Consider the following 16,085-nt stretch of genomic DNA (forward strand, 5'->3'; position numbering starts at 1 on the left):
TAGAATTTTAATTGTTTGTTAAATTGACGTTAAATAAACGAACAAATAACCAACTTGTTACGACCTCAATAATAACAAATATCCAGAAAGGAACCAAAAAAAGCCTCAGAAATCATTCAAAATCCTAAAGATCTAGAACTGGGAAGGGTGGACCATGAGGATTGAGGAGTGGTGTAACTTTGTAAACCAACATATTACCTGAATAATTCCAAAAGCTGAGAAAATATTATGAAAATCGGGTTCGGAAAACCTTGACCAGCCCTCCAAAGTAGCTGTAGCTCTTTTTCCACCATATTTCCGAACCTCCTCGACCGAATTTTTTAAATTTATCTGTGATTTCACAAATGTCAATATCTATCAATTATCCAAATCGATTGACATTCACTCAAATTATCGTTTACGCAGACAAACATTTATTGTGGATTCTATAACAATAGGCAAATGTTTACTTTCGAGTGTCAAAATTTTCCTGTGGCGCCAACTAGGTTTGAGAAATATTAAGATATGACGAATCAACACACTCCAATAACAGGCACAAGAACAGATTTTTTCAACGGTCATTTTGGCCTCTTATTTTGTATGGAACGTCCGTAACGTGGCATATACCAACCATAAGAAAATGAATTTATAGACTGTTATGATCAGAGCGAGAAAACCGAAGACTAGTTATTATAACTTGCCTTGGGGTACTTGTCAAAGTATTTGCTTCTCTTTTAACGTGGTACGTTGAGAGCGAGAGGACAGGTAACCAGTTTATTTTAACTTGCCTCGGGGTACTTGTCAAAATATCTTCTTCTCTTTCACCATAACACTCTATACATGCCTCTCATTTACATTCTGTTCTCGTACCTGCTCTTGGAGTGCGTTGGACGAATTCAACTTGACAAAAACAAATTTCGTTTTCAAGTTGACTTTTCCAATGTTCTAAGAGATCAGGTTCAGACAACTCTGAGTTGATCACGAAGGCGGTGACACACAATTTGCGTCAACGGCTGCGAAGTTTATATGAAAAATGAAACTTAAAAACTTCCAAAAAAAAAATATTTTGTTGATTTCTCCAATGAATGCACCTACCAGGTATGGCCGATTCTTCAAAATATGTCGATTTACCTTGAACGCACTCATTATTATTGTCAAAATAATATGAAAATGGGTGCGTTAGAATCCGGTTTTTAAAATCGTTATTTCCTCCGAGACGACATTAGACCATACCTGGATGGTCTATATTCATTGGACTTCTCACACTATCTGTAGTGAGTGCGTTTAACAAATTTGATGTCACCCGCCTTTATGAGTGACTTAACCTGCTCTTTCAAAACCTTGAAAACAACCACCTGAAATTGTCAGTGATGAAACATTTTCAAAAAAAATTCTCAATTTCCCGCTCTGTAAACAATGTATTGAACGAACTCATTCTGGCAATGACAACGGGTGCGTTTAACATATACCATGGTAACGTCAACATTTCATAAACATTTCGATTGTAAACATAAACAGAAAAACCTCCGGCAGTCTGACCTGCTAATTACGCCACACACAATGAATTTCGAAGAGGAAGTTCTACCACCATTCAAGCGAGCATCTCTAACGAACAACGCGGCTGCTAAAAAAAGATTGTGGAAGTCTTTGAAACAGATCACGTCCACCGAACGTACACTTCAATGGTCGGAAGACGCCGTTACCTGTAAGTCGAGAAATCGAGAAGAAGAAGAGGAGGAGGGGTCACGTCCATCCCACAACCCGAATCAATTTCGTTTTTCCCTTTCCTCGCAGACAGTTCGGTGAATCCTCCGCCATCGTTTCGGCCGGCTAAAAAGTACTCGGACATATCCGGTCTGATTGCACTGTACACCGATCCACAGACGAAATTGTATTACCACAATGCGGAGGAGTTTGCGACGATTCGAAATTTTCCCATGGATTTGACGGCCGGATATTTAGCACTGAGAGGAGCATCGTCGATAGTCGGTTGAGAGGAAGTGATGTGTTGGCGGCTGTGTTGCAAGTCTTTTATTTCGTCAATTGAGACAATTGGATTAAGATAAATTGAGTTAAGTAATTGTGAAGAAGGCGGTCCATTTGATTCCATTGAATACAGTTCAGATGACAATGTGCGATCCGAGTCGGTCAATTTGATTCAAAACGAAATCGATATCCGTGTGTGTCACAGGCGGTTGACACGTCAATGCCATGCGAAAGAAATTGCCCTTTTTCTTGTGCGGCAGAGGCGAATATCCGACCATTAAGGTGCCCGATTTTACCATCATTTCTTTGATCAACGGTGCGACGGTGTATATTCTGTCCCACCACTCGTTCGTTTCCTCCAGTCCGCGTAAGCCGATCGGAATGTACCAGAAGCAAACGTTTGTGTACTGAAACGGTTGGCCGATGATCGGTCGAAATTGCCGTTTGCTTGAAATCGACGTCCACAAATAGGACGACATTTCCATTGCATTGTCCAGCAGATGTTCGAATGTGGAGAGTCCCCTCGCTTTCAGCATAAGCCACAGTTTGAATGCGTCCACCTATAAGCAAGGTTCGCCAATCACTCTTTCGAGCGATTTCGATTGCTAACGGAATTGATTACCTTCCTTCCGCACTGTACACTCTTGTCGCCCGTATCGTACGAAACGTCGTAGAATTTATCTTGTTGGAAAAGGTAGTCCGCTGAAGCGGAATTGCATTCTTGTAGCAATCCCTTTTGCTTCACCAGCAGCATCGCACACTGCAACGGAGCGCCTAACGTTTTATGCGGATTCCATGCTAGCGAATCGGATCGCTCGATGCCGGACAACAAATGTTTGTGCTTTTGCGATAAGATTACACTTCCACCGAGACAGGCCTGGAACATTGAACTCAATCAGATAGTTGGAAAATCGAAATACCTCCAAAGTCCGTCGAACATCTACGTGCATCCACAAATGGTACTTGCGACAAATATCAGCGATGCCATTCAAATCGTCAAACGCTCCCACGACTGTCGTACCAGCGGTGGCATTCACATAAAACGGACGCTTGTTCTGGTTCAATGCCCGCACAATTTTCTCCTCTAAATCCTTGCAAATCATTCGGCCAAACTCGTCGGTTTCTACGTGAACGAGATTATCGGTTCCCAAGCCTAGCCAGTGAACCGATTTCGTGATGCTGTAATGAGCCTAAACCATAGTTTAAAATGGGGTGTCAAAGAGGAGGAGAAGGGAATTTACTCACTTCGATGGAAGTAAAACACACCAAAGGATTGGACCATTTGTTTCCAGTTCGTTTAACAGATGGATCTGAACGATATCGAGCCAATGCCATGCTATACCTGACAATATATTAATTGATAAACAGTTCGTGTCTACAACCATTGCATCGAGGGGAAGAGTGTTACAAAGGTTTTTTAAAGAAATTATTAGAACATCGAAGCCTAACAATTTCCTTTTTTGTCTCACGGAGCTGCGGTAATGGACCATGAAAACCACCATTGTTTCATTTGTTAAAGAATTTGTGGTATTCATAGAGTATCAAAGACTACCCGAGCTTAGAGGTGTGCGGGCAGATGTTTTTTTGAAACCCGTCCGGCCCGAAGCCCGGTCCGAAATTCATTTTTAAAGCCCGGCCCGAACTGGCCCGACGTATTTATAGCCCGTCCGGCCCAAGCCCGATCGGGCCGGATAAAAACTCGGACGGGCCGACATTTTCGGGCGGCCCGAAAGCAAATTTCATATAAAAAAGTGCTCGAATCTTTGAAAATCGGGCCAAAAATTTGGTTTTTTAGGTCCGGTCCAAGCTCAGCCCGACAGATTTGAAGCCCGCCCGGCCCAGGCCCGGTCGGGCCGGATAAAAACCCGGGCGGCCCGACATTTTCGGGCGGCCCGCACATCTCTACCCGAGCTATGTTTGACTGTCCTTATGTAGACTATCACTGACATTAATCAAAACGAGCTAAGAACGTCCCTGTTTGCACTAAACGCCAAAACGAATTTTCAGGTATTTTCGAACCGCTTCCCTCAGCCCTGCAACTCTGCAAATGCAAAATAATAAAAATTTGGCCAGATTTTCGACCTATCTCCACTCCAAACCATTTCCACATTTCTTGACGGATGCTTTCTATTGAGCCAAAAATCCAGAGAAATGATAAGCGCGGCCCCTCACTGCTCTGCAAAAATCGGAACACTTTTAGATGAAATTTTAGACATTTTCGACATATTTGCCAGTCTTAGCGCGTCCTTTTCAAATACTCGCTCATCTCAAATTTCGTTAAACCTTCCACTACTTCCCCGAGCTCGTCGAGACCTTGCCAATGAATTCCAATTTGTTGAAATTGGACCACTTTTAGATGAATATTGGAGGAAATTTTCGATCAATTTTACCGTTTTGTGCAGCGCAAATACTATGAAATTTGGTGCCATTTTAATTGCGCTGCACAAAGCGGTAAAATTGATCGAAAATTACCTCAAATTTCATTCTCATTCTCAAAAATAACTGATATCGCTGAGGGTGAAGCATTGTGCGTCGTACGCAAAAGTTTTATCAACAACAAATTGACTCAAAAAATTTGTGAAAGAAAGTTTTACAAAAAGAAATTTGCGTCACAAGTGGCAGATGTTGAGGAACGTATTGTTAGGAAAATGGTTGAAAAATGTACTGAAAGAATTCAAACGAAAGAAAACCGAATCATCTGCCACATGTGACGCAAATTAATTTTTGTAAAATTTTCTTTCACAAATTTTTTGGGTCAATTTTTTGTTGATAACACTTGCATACGACGCACAATGCGTCACCCTCAGCGATATCAGCTATATTTTCGACAACATCAAAAAATTCTAGAGAAATCAGTCTGAATCCCAAAATTTAGGAACCAATCTTAGAACACCTCACTCACGTCGAAAATAACCCAAATCCATCAAAAAATCCGATGGAAGTTAGGTAGTGCCAGAGGAATCATCTGTCATCCCAAAATTTAAGAACCAACCTTGGAACACCTCGCAAATGTCGAATATAACCCAAATCCATCAAAAAATTCGATGGAAGTTAGGTAGTGCCAGAGGAATCACCTGTCATCCCAAAATTTAAGAACCAACCTTGGAACACCTCGCAAATGTCGAAAATAACCCAAATCCATCAAAAAATAAGATGGAAGTTAGGTAGTGCCAGAGGAATCATCTGTCATCCCAAAATTTAGGAACCGACCTAGTGGAAGTTAATACTTAATGATCCCAACAATTCCATACAAGAAATACATCCCAAAACAACACACATCACTTACCACATCACCATCCATATCATGCAACAAAGTATACAACTCACACACACCACACATACAAATTGGCTTTTATATGGCATTTGTATGGAGACTCCAGCTCCCAAGATATGGATTTTTTCCAACTTTTGAACATTCCATTCTTATTTTTAAGCCATTATTAGCCTATAACCAAAATTTCAGGAAAATCTATAGAAACGTTTAGGAGTTGCTGGATCCACTTTTCCATAGGAACTAACTAACTAACGTAGGCGATTTCAGTTATCTGAAAATTCGAGATTTTGCTTATTTTCATACAAACATCAATATTTCGAAGTTCAATATCTCGGCCAATTTTGAAGCTGCAGTAACGTGTGATAGGTCGTTGAACTCGTATGGATATCCTGGTTTGGGGGTCGTTAGATTTATGATGGAGAAGGCAAAAAGTTGCTGTAAATATGCTCCACCGTCCTCAAAAAAGTTTTGTTAAAACATTTTTGGTAGTGGACTTGCGTCACGCCCGCTTACTAACGTGCGGGCATGATTTGACCATTTTATCCCACCAATTGAAAATTTCCTCAAATTTCATATAAATTGTGTCCAATATCAACAAATAGAAATTTGAGATCATTGAGGGAAAATATTTGAAAAAGACGCGCTTAAACTGGCAAATATGTCGAAAATATCCTAAAATTTCATCTAGAAATGGCTTGAAGTGAAGCTAGGTCGAAAATCTGACCAAATTTGTATTATTTTGCAGACTTACAGTGCTGAGTGAAGCTTTACGAAAATATCTGAAAATTCGTTCTAACGTGATGCATTTAGTGCAAATAGGGACGTGCCGCGTTTGTTTTAAATTAAAGCCAGTGAAAGTCAACATAAAGGCAGTCAAACATAGCTCCGGTAGTCTTTGATTCTCTTTGAATACCACACATTTTTTCTAATGAAGGAGGAGCACCGCCTCCAGTACACTTCAAGTTGAAGGAATTACAATAAATTTCAAAAATGTTACAATAATGGTCAAAAAGTTGATTTTCTTCAGCCATTCCCGCAGCTCCCTCTAACTGATATAATAATAAATCACCGGTGTGATATCCAGTGTTTTGTTATTTAGTTTGTGATAACAAAAGGATTAGTCTGACCTCAATAAATGTTTAACGTCAGACCGATACGTACATATTAGACATGGATCCTCCGGGGCTGAAAATTCCGTCACCAGTCTCATATCCAAAGATCTTACAGAATTGTTGAATGATCTCGTTTTCGATTAACTGAAACAAAAGAACTTAACACGCCGAACCGCTTCAGGCGTTTATGGAAGCATCTTGTTGGATGGAAAAACGTTTTGTTTGACATTCTCATCTCATTTTGATGTAAAACAAATTCCCATCAGCTAACAAGTATACTGAGACCCCCATTGAATCCCATCCAACTTACAGTGAATACCGGTGAGACCTCGAATGTATACCTACGGAATTTTTCCGAATGTGAGAGAACGACTTGGCCAGTACTATTCTGATCTGAATCACACTTACTGACTCGTATTGAGTGCTTCGGTAATCCAGCTACCTGCCAATCCATAGGAGTCCACGCGCCCGAAAAGTTGATTGTAGAAGTGAGGATGACCAGTTTTCACCGAATGACAAATGATTTGCTCGCAAATTTCTTTGATTTCTTTCGCAGAAATTCCTGCTTCTTCTATGGGCAAATCTAATTTTGTCTGCAAAATTTTGAATCGGCCTAAATACTAACGTCGCTACAATCGCAATAACAAACCAAAGCCGTATCAATCAGTGAGTTATTTAGAAGGTTTCCATTCGGTAAGTGTATTTCCGTAAGGTTCAGATTTCAGATCGGGTTGACTTGTTTCAATACAGGTTAAACCAAACCGGATATCAACTAGAGGTGAGCGGGCCACCCGAAGTCGGCCAAAAACCCGGCCCGGCCCGAACCCGATCCGGCCCGAACCCGAACCCGATTCAATTTTAACGGGCTTCGGGTTGTTCGGGTTCCCAAAATTCAATTCGGGTCGGGCCGGGTTTTAAATTTTAAATTCGAAACCGACCCGAATTAAAGTTTTCTATGTAAAGTCACAGCGTCGGACACTTAAATGTGGATCTAACCTAGGCAATTTCGTTTTTCTTGGAAGAAATTCAAGAAACTGTTTCAAAATGAAATATTTTTTTGCGTTTTTTAAATAATTTTCGATTCTAGCGCGTTTCAGTATCTTTCGGGTCTCAGTATCTGTCAAGTTTCGGGTTATCAGGTCTCAAAAATTTAATTCGGGTCGGGTTCGGGTCGGGCCGGGTTTCAGTTTCTGTTGGGTTTCGGGTTCTCGGGTTTTAAAAATCGATTCGGGTCGGGCACGGGTCGGGTCGGGCTTTGAAAAAACCTCGGCTCGCTCACCTCTAATATCAACTCGAACCTGAGCTAAAATTTAAGGTTCGACTAGAACTTGACCTGAACCTGAAATTTTCAAATTCTGTTTCAACCCGAAGCTGAATTGGCTCGACACGAATCTGACCCGAACCTGATCTTTTACTTTCGGGTTTTGACCCGAACCTGAAATTTTCAGGTTGGATCAGATCGGGTTCGAGAACCTGACACTTTTACATCACAACATTTTCCCGACAAATATCGGGTTACCCGAACTACCTGTAAATTTCAGGTTCATGTCAGATTCGGGTCAAGTCAAGTCAGGTTCGGTTTGAACCCGAAATCGAACATTTCAGGTTCAGATGAAGTTCGGATCGAAACTGAAATCTTCATTCAGGTTCGAGTCGAAATCAGGTTCCGATTCCGATCCGTTCTGAGCATTAGACTTGACACTCAGTGACTTGAGTCCCAGATTAATAAAATGTATTTTACAGACGCTTAACGATAGACCTCACACTTACACTGATTTCGACCCAATTCACCGAATGTTACCTGAAGATCTACAGGATGCTCGAATCGTACAACCGGTTCGTTAACGGGTGTCTGCAAAACATTGTGTTCTACTAACATTTTGTACACATCCTTCAATAATGTCCAATCGTCTGTGAAGGATTCCATAATTCGATCTGTTTTTGATATCCGATTAAATGAAAGCTTTGTGTGTGTACTGGACGTTTGGTGTGTATTTGAATATCTGTAAGCGATTTGGTGAACTGATGAGCAACAAAATGACAACTGATGTGTTGCACTAGTAAGAACAAACTGACTTGAACAATAATTTAAACAAAATTCCAGGCGAGTATCTCGATAAGATAGTCTACGAAGTCAATAAACACCGGAAAGGTAAACTTATATATTGAGCACAGTGTCTGTGTGTACAAAATGATGTGTGCACATCATTTAACGAGCGCACACAATGTTGCAACGTAAAATTTTGCACGTTCAATGCAATCTCTTTATCCGATTTCGCATCGAGAAATCAACGGTACTTACACCTGCTCATAAATATGGTCGGAATATACTTGTCGCATACTCTTAATGTTATTTTAATTGTCCCATTTAAGGGGCATCGAAATACGTTCAGTTGAAGACAATTTTTTATTAAATCTCTACTTTGACCGTATTTGGTTATCGACAGAAGCGAGAACAAAATAAACATTGAGCCCTACGCACAAATGGCGTCTTACATACAGCTTAATGTTCAAATTATTGAAGTAAAAGATTTCGTGACGGTCTGGCACAGATCAAAACATTCGGTTCTAATGCTGGTTCGACGTCTCTATGAAATGTTTAATATTAAGCAACTGACGCAACAAAATCGAAGAAGTCGACAAGTGCTAACCAGGTGTTTAGCTGGTAACACATGACTACAGTGTTCAACAGTTTGTCATCATAACGTCAATATTTCAGTTGGCATTTCAATATCGAAATGGCTACGTTCTTCGTACTAGTGTGGTAATGGTTATTAATGCAACTCAGCATTATAATGTTCGAAAACTGTAACTTTAGATCCCAACAAAAATCTCTTCGAGAAAAGTGTGACGCAGTCTTTGAAGTACAATTTCTAAAATGAATGATATCGCTAGAGTTGACGCTTTCAGTTTCGTTACGCAAAATTAAATTTTACACCCAATTTTAGTTCAAACAAGCTGGCTTAGTTCGAGGCTTATCGAGGTTCGAGGTTTTATCTCATCATCTGCCAAATAATTTTTACCAAAAAAAAATTGACTGGAAACAACCAAAATTCTACCAAAAAAATCTGCGTCGCATGTGACAGATAAATTTTCTTGCTGGTCTGTTCCTGAACAGATGCCACTTTCTGCGACGCAGATTTTGTTGGTAAAATTTTAGTCAATTTTTTTTTGGTAAAAATTATTTGGCAGATGATGAGGCCAGCTCGTTTGAACTAATTGGATGCACAATTTAATTTTTGCGTAACGAGCTGAAAGCGTCAACTCTAGCGATATCATTCAATTTAGAAATTGTACCTCAAAGACTGCGTCACACTTTTCTCGAAGAGATTTTTGTTGGGATATCAGTCGATATCAGTTCGAAAATTTGACGAAATTCGAAAATTTGACGAAAATCGAAAATTTGACGAAAATCGAAAATTTGACGAAATTCGACATTTGACGAAGAAAGTAATTCTCTATCTGCCACCATTCAAGAAATATCTCCAAAACCCCAATTGACCCACCCATTTCCAACTTTCGACATTTTTCACATATGCCCCTCTGTTCTACTCGTAAAACTCTGAGACTTTGCCGAAGAAAGTAACTCTCTATCTTTCATAATCCAAAAAAATATTAGTCCTTTCATCCTACGCTCGAGTAGCTCAAAATTTGGTCACTCTAATCACTCTAGCTCAAACGAATCTGACCCGATTTTTTTAATTATTTTTTTGTTCGAATCCCTTTCATTTGATGGGTTTTACCAGAGAATGGTGCAAGATTGAATCGATGGACAACCTTCCGATTTACAACGATCTAAATGACCTACCGAGCCGAAGATTAAAATCCCGACATCCACCATGGGAAACCATTAACGACATCGCTACGCCATATCATCCGGACACAGAATGGAAAAATTCATGGCATCAGGCAAGTGTACAAAATATGGAGCTTGTAACTGATCCCACAATCAAACAGGCTGGGTTTGATTTGCCGAGAAAAGCATGGACGCGTCTAAATCGTATACGAACGGGTCACGGGAATTGTGTCTCTTGCCTATTCAAATGGAACTGGGTCGAATCCGCAAGTTGCGACTGCGGTCATCCGGACCAATCAATGAAGCACAGTGTGGATGAGTGCGTGAATAGGAAATTCGCGGGTGGCATGACAGGCTTGCTTAGTTTGGACGAAGGTGCCACAGAGTGACTCATGAACCTTGACTTAATGTTGTGACTTTTTGTTAATATGACGAAAGGAAATTTTGTTTTTAATTTTCTGATTTAAAGATTGATGTAAACCGCCATACGATAAATAAATAATTTGATGGGTCGCACGCCTCTGTAGGTTTCAATACAGCTAAGCTACAGCCGAAAACGCGTTCCCGACCCTCGAAAACCACACTCAGAAACCACTTCGAGGCCAATAAAACAAAATTCTGGTTTTTCCTGGGGTAATGGCGTATCACATTTTCATTTTTATGCCCACCCTGAGGTTCCTGCAAAATTTCATGGAGATTGGCTGACTAGTTTCCGAGATCGTCCGTCGATAGATAGACAGATAGACAGATAGAAACATACAGAGTAAGTGGAAAGATTTTGATTGTTTGGGAAAAGTCAATTTGGTGTATTTTGTATGAAAAGTGACCGACTTCAAAACGATGTATCTCCGGCAATTTTAAACCTACATAGTCGAGTGATAGCTCGTTTTGCTCGTATTTGAAGCGAGAATATGATAGAATAGTTATTTTTTGAAAAGAGTTACTCGGAATTGATCGGCTATGGGCTAGAATTGTCCCCCAGACACGTTACTAATAAAAAAACCATTTGGACAAAAATTTGATTCAAATTTGCTCTTTTATTCCAGCCGTAAAGGTCATCTTTTTTTCAAATGGTCCGCAAATCCTGCAACGCAAAACTACCATAATATGTAGTTGACCCATCAGAACAATGATGTTGCAGAGGTACAGTACTATTTGAAAGTTGACCATACTTTGACTGATGGCTGGCCATGGGTGGCGCGTGCGGAAGTCAGAGTGGGCTCAAACGGTCGGCCGTGGATATGCCAACAATCCTACAAAGTTTCAACTTTTTGTGGTACTCCTTCCTCAAGTTATTGCTAAAAACATAGCAAACGCCGACCCGTACGAAACACCTATTTGTACAGGTATTTGTATCAAAAGCCTTTACCGTGAAACTCTTTATTTCTTTTACTTCATTCTCTACTGAAAAGCTATTCGCCCTTTAAAATCACTTGCATTATCCACTCTTTGCCTTGTTAGCATATCCAAATAAATTGCCGGAGGCAATATAGACAGCCCCGTACGAAGTCAACTTTCATAAATTCCTATTTAAACAGCTATATACCGCTATATTTACCTATATTTTCCTATATTTTCCTATAAATAAACATTTCACAGATGAATATGCTATTATATAGCTCTATATGCCATGCCTGTATGTAGCTCAATATAGGTGAATATAGGTATATATAGATGTCCATATATGGAATGCCTGAAACACCCCACACACTTAACAAATTATTTCCATGTTAACAGAAACTCTCTAAGTACCATTTTTCCCACTTTATATCACTTTTAATAAAATCCAATATGGCCGCCGGAAGCCATTTTGTTAGGAAACCTGTAATAATACTGACGATTCACATTTATTAATACCTTTCAAACAAAAAAGAATTCATGAAATTCGGTCAAAATTTACTCGAGATATTGTCAAAATACACCACGTTCACTGTACTTCCGAGTAGCCAGATAAGAGCTCACTCCAAGAGACCTAGCTCACGCTCCGGAGAACATAATTTCATAAATTTTTTTTCCCTGATTGGTACGGTCAATACCTATCTAATAAAGCTAAAACAGACGAAATATGTTCAAATGTGGCCGACCTACAAGCAAAAACTGCTTGCCGCCCTGTGCCTGTTTCACACCAAGGGGTCTAACTCACGAGTCGGACATCCGATTTCCATAAACTTTTTTTTTTGTCGATCGGTATTGTAAAAAAATTTTAGTTGACGTATCACTTACAAGTGTAACGTTTGAATGTCCGGAGATATCTTCGAAAAACCTTGAAGCACTTATTGGGCCACAGCTCGGGAGGGGTCGATCCAAAATCACTCATCTTCGAACTTAGCCTGTCTTTTGACATTACCAAACGGGGAAAAAAAGAATTTTCAAAATCGGATGTGTTTTAATCAAGTTATCGTGCAGACAGACGGACAGACGGACATTTTTTTTTTTCACTGATTTGGCATCTCTAGACAACCACAATAGGTTTCCCCTTACTCAGGGAGGCCAATTCGACGTGTTACAAACGTATGCGTAAACCTATAAGACCCCAGTACTTCGTACGGGTCTAATTACCAGGCATTTATGTGTCGCATAAAGCTCAAAACGCAATCTGAATCCCAAAAACAATTTCCATTTCTATTGGTAAGATGATGAAAAAACTCGTTCAGAAACATCTCGTTCGTCCACATCTCACTTTTCAAGACGAACTTGTTGCAAAAAGAATTACATAAAAAGAAAATAAATCCGCCACTATCCGCACAATGTCAGACCAATTGATCAAGATCAATTGATTCGCATGACGCTACAGATTTCCATTCCACTTATGATCGATAAGGCCATATTCATTCAGCATCCACCATATTATAAGTTAAAATAGAAAATGAGAGGGAAAACGTCTTCGCTATGTTTAGAAAATGAAATTGAAATTGTAACACGAGCACTTTAATTACCATAAAAACGTGAACCGTGTGTTCTGTCCAGTTTCGAGTTTATTGACACGGTAACATAGAAATTATATAAAAATGTAAAAAAAGGTTAAACATTGGAGCACCTTGAAGGTGAGCGATTAAAAATTGTATCAAAACTGGTATGTAAGTACGTTGTTAAGTGAAGTGAGTTATATATGCTATGCATAACATACATAACACGGTCTTGGTATAATATAATTGGGATAGCACATGCGATTCGAATTTTGTTTTAGCCTTCACAATCTAATGCATTTGAAAGACAATTTTCCTTTTTGTACAATTCAATTTGAATTCAGTTGACTGAAAGTCAGGGTTTTACGGATGAAAATCACGAATGTCAATGTGTCACAAAATGTTCATTGTGGTTGAAACTAGCAAAGAAATGATAAGTTGGTATGCCTGTGGCTCCTTCTATCTCGTTACAGGCGTACCAACTTATCATTTCTCTGGAAAATAGGGAACGTCAAATTTTCTGAACTCTCTCGATTTTTTCGAAGACTTTCTTGACTTTCGCCCAGAGAAATGATAAGCGCGGCCCCTCACAGCTGGGATAGAACACGCCTGACTGTTTTTTTCATAGAACAGTTGAACTGTCAAACTTTTTTACATTTGTATGTAAAATTTTGACAGTTTGGTTTTAATAACGATATATCTCGTTTTCGTTAACGACATTTATAGCTTGACTATGCGATTGACGTTCTGGTCGCATCGTCTTCAAATTTTTTATAAAAAATCAGTCAGGCGTGTTCTATCCCAGCCATGAGGCGCCGTGCCTATCATTTCTCTGCTTTCGTCTCAACAAAATGCCATTGTGTAGCGCATGATCTCAGGAGTCCGGCAAACTAATTGTTTTCTCAATCAGGCCAATATTTTCCGAGCGATAAGACTTTGATATCAATGTCTTGCAAACATCCCATTTTCAAATGCTTATCGCTCGGCATATATTAACCGATTGCCCGATTAAGAAATCAATCGAATTAGTATACCGAACTCCTGAGATCATGCGCCACACAATGTCATTTTGTTTAATTGTAATCCTTGCAGTCAGAATTTAATCATTTTTCGGCGAATCTATCAAACTTGCCCCTTCCGTTTGCGTTTTCGTTTTGATTTTCTCTTCAGAAAATCTGACGTTGCCTAATGCATGAATGCTATGACCAAAAACCATAAATCATTACTCTCTCTCTAGCAAACAAACTTAGAATATTTAGGTGGTAAAGATGTGTAGAGTGTAAATAGAAACTTTAACACTTGCGCCTTCATTTTGGGGTGCAAATAGCTATTTTGGTAACTAGTTGTTTGTTTGTGATCTCAGCACGACAACTGTATCACTAAAATTCAGTGTCCTTCTTGTCAGAATAATGTGGTATTTTGACTGTGTCATTGCGAAGTTTGTTTGCTAGAGGGAGTTTTGCATAAAAATGTTTTTCTTTCTTTGGACATTCTTTGATAGCTGGAGTGCAGTTTCCATTCCACTCAACAAACAGTATTCCTCCATGAGAAAGCCGTGAGTGAGCGAGCTGTCAATAAACAAAGCAAAAATTTAAAAAAATCAATTTTGTCTCTCACACTAAGTACCTTTTTGGGAAGAGGAAATTAAGCATAACTCTGAACTGATCTCCAATTTTTTTCAACGAGGAATGAAATTCCTGATGTTGAGTTCGAAGAGGCGCTGTTACCGAGGCTGTTACGGACTAGTGTGCAACTTACGGCCAGAGCGAGGGTGAGGGTCTCAATTCCCACAAGTTGCATGCTTTATTCATGCGCTAATCTACTTGGTAAAAAGTCTGACAAAATAGAAAATTCCAATGCGATCGAAGTGATAGCCTTAGTTGACACGAGTTTCATTTTTTTTGTTCAAGAGGTAAGCTAGTAATACACCCTTTATCAGCGCTTTTTAACAGACAATAAGATCTAAGCATCGCTTATTTATGAAAAAGCAAGACATTTTTTAGGTCTTTTTCTTCTAGAAAAAATACCCTATTATGGCCGCTGTCTGTCTGTCTGTTTTGTCTGTTCCACAAATTTGGTAGTTTTGGTAGCTCTCAGTCGGTAGTTGGTATTTTTGGTAGCTAGTAGTTTTGGTAGCTGGATTGATATGCCAAATTACAAAGCCACTATGAGCAAATCAACACCAGGCAAATAATAATTATCTGTTATCTGATAATCGATAGCTCACAGTTACCATTGCAATTCGAAAATTTGGTAGTGGCTGACTTGGTGGCTGACTACCAAGATTATTATTGACTACCAAGCGTAATTTTCGACAGAGATGTTTACTGTTGAAGAACTAAGTACCGACTGACGAAATGATTCTACTTGCTCGCCTATTTATAGACAGAAAATTTGGTGGGCGGTAGTTTTGGTAGTTATGGTAGTTGCGAGCTGGATGAGGATACCAACACCAAGCAAATAATAATTGCTCACAGTTAACATTGCAATTCGAAACTTTGGTAGTTGGTAGCTAGCTACCAAGGCTATAATTGACTACCAAGCGTAATTTTTGGAAAAGAAATGTTTGCTATTTGAGAACTACACGACGACTGACTAAATTATTCTACATGCTCGCCTATTTAAAGCTTAATTTTTGGTAGTTGACTACCAAACTGGTAGTTGACTACCAAACTGGTAGTTGACTACCAAACTGGTAGTTGACTACCAAACTGGTAGTTGACTACCAAACTGGTAGTTGACGACCATGCTGATAGAGATGTGGAAGAGATGTTTACTGTTTGAGAGCTGCACACCGACTGATGCAATTATTTTGCCTATTTATAATTCGTTAATGTGGTAGATTACTACCAAATTGGTGAAAGTTGGTGGAGATGTTTATTGTTCAACAGCTGGATATCGGCCGGTCTATTCTTGTATGATACTTTTGCGACAATTGCAAAAATCTATTGAGAAAATCCGTCAGTCAAGGGACCTGACCCACCCAACAGATGGGAACTAGTACTAAAGCCCAACAAATGTTCCGAATTAAA

General features: G+C 39.5%; 2 protein-coding genes across 3 annotated transcripts; one reads left to right on the plus strand and one right to left on the minus strand.

Annotated features, from left to right (window-relative positions):
* Positions 1-1,447: 1,447 nt before the first annotated feature.
* On the plus strand, positions 1,448-2,114 carry LOC119075204 (INO80 complex subunit C). Its single transcript, XM_037181598.1, has 2 exons — positions 1,448-1,684; positions 1,774-2,114. The coding sequence occupies exons 1-2, from the start codon at positions 1,450-1,452 to the stop codon at positions 1,971-1,973; spliced, it is 435 nt and encodes a 144-aa protein (XP_037037493.1). The 5' UTR covers positions 1,448-1,449; the 3' UTR covers positions 1,974-2,114.
* Positions 2,074-8,556, minus strand: LOC119075192 (cysteine sulfinic acid decarboxylase). 2 transcript variants are annotated; one of them, XM_037181584.1, is made up of 9 exons: positions 8,428-8,555; positions 8,153-8,354; positions 6,760-6,944; positions 6,662-6,692; positions 6,401-6,495; positions 3,211-3,307; positions 2,904-3,155; positions 2,588-2,842; positions 2,074-2,525 (listed from the first exon to the last, which is right to left on the minus strand). In XM_037181584.1, the coding sequence occupies exons 2-9, from the start codon at positions 8,276-8,278 to the stop codon at positions 2,100-2,102; spliced, it is 1,467 nt and encodes a 488-aa protein (XP_037037479.1). In that variant the 5' UTR covers positions 8,279-8,354; positions 8,428-8,555; the 3' UTR covers positions 2,074-2,099. The 2 variants fall into 2 exon arrangements, with proteins under 2 accessions (XP_037037479.1, XP_037037478.1); XM_037181583.1 differs by having other exon boundaries at positions 8,153-8,556.
* Positions 8,557-16,085: the final 7,529 nt, after the last annotated feature.

This window comes from Bradysia coprophila, unplaced genomic scaffold, assembly GCF_014529535.1.
Source record: "Bradysia coprophila strain Holo2 unplaced genomic scaffold, BU_Bcop_v1 contig_193, whole genome shotgun sequence".
Classification (NCBI taxonomy): Eukaryota; Metazoa; Arthropoda; class Insecta; order Diptera; family Sciaridae; genus Bradysia; species Bradysia coprophila.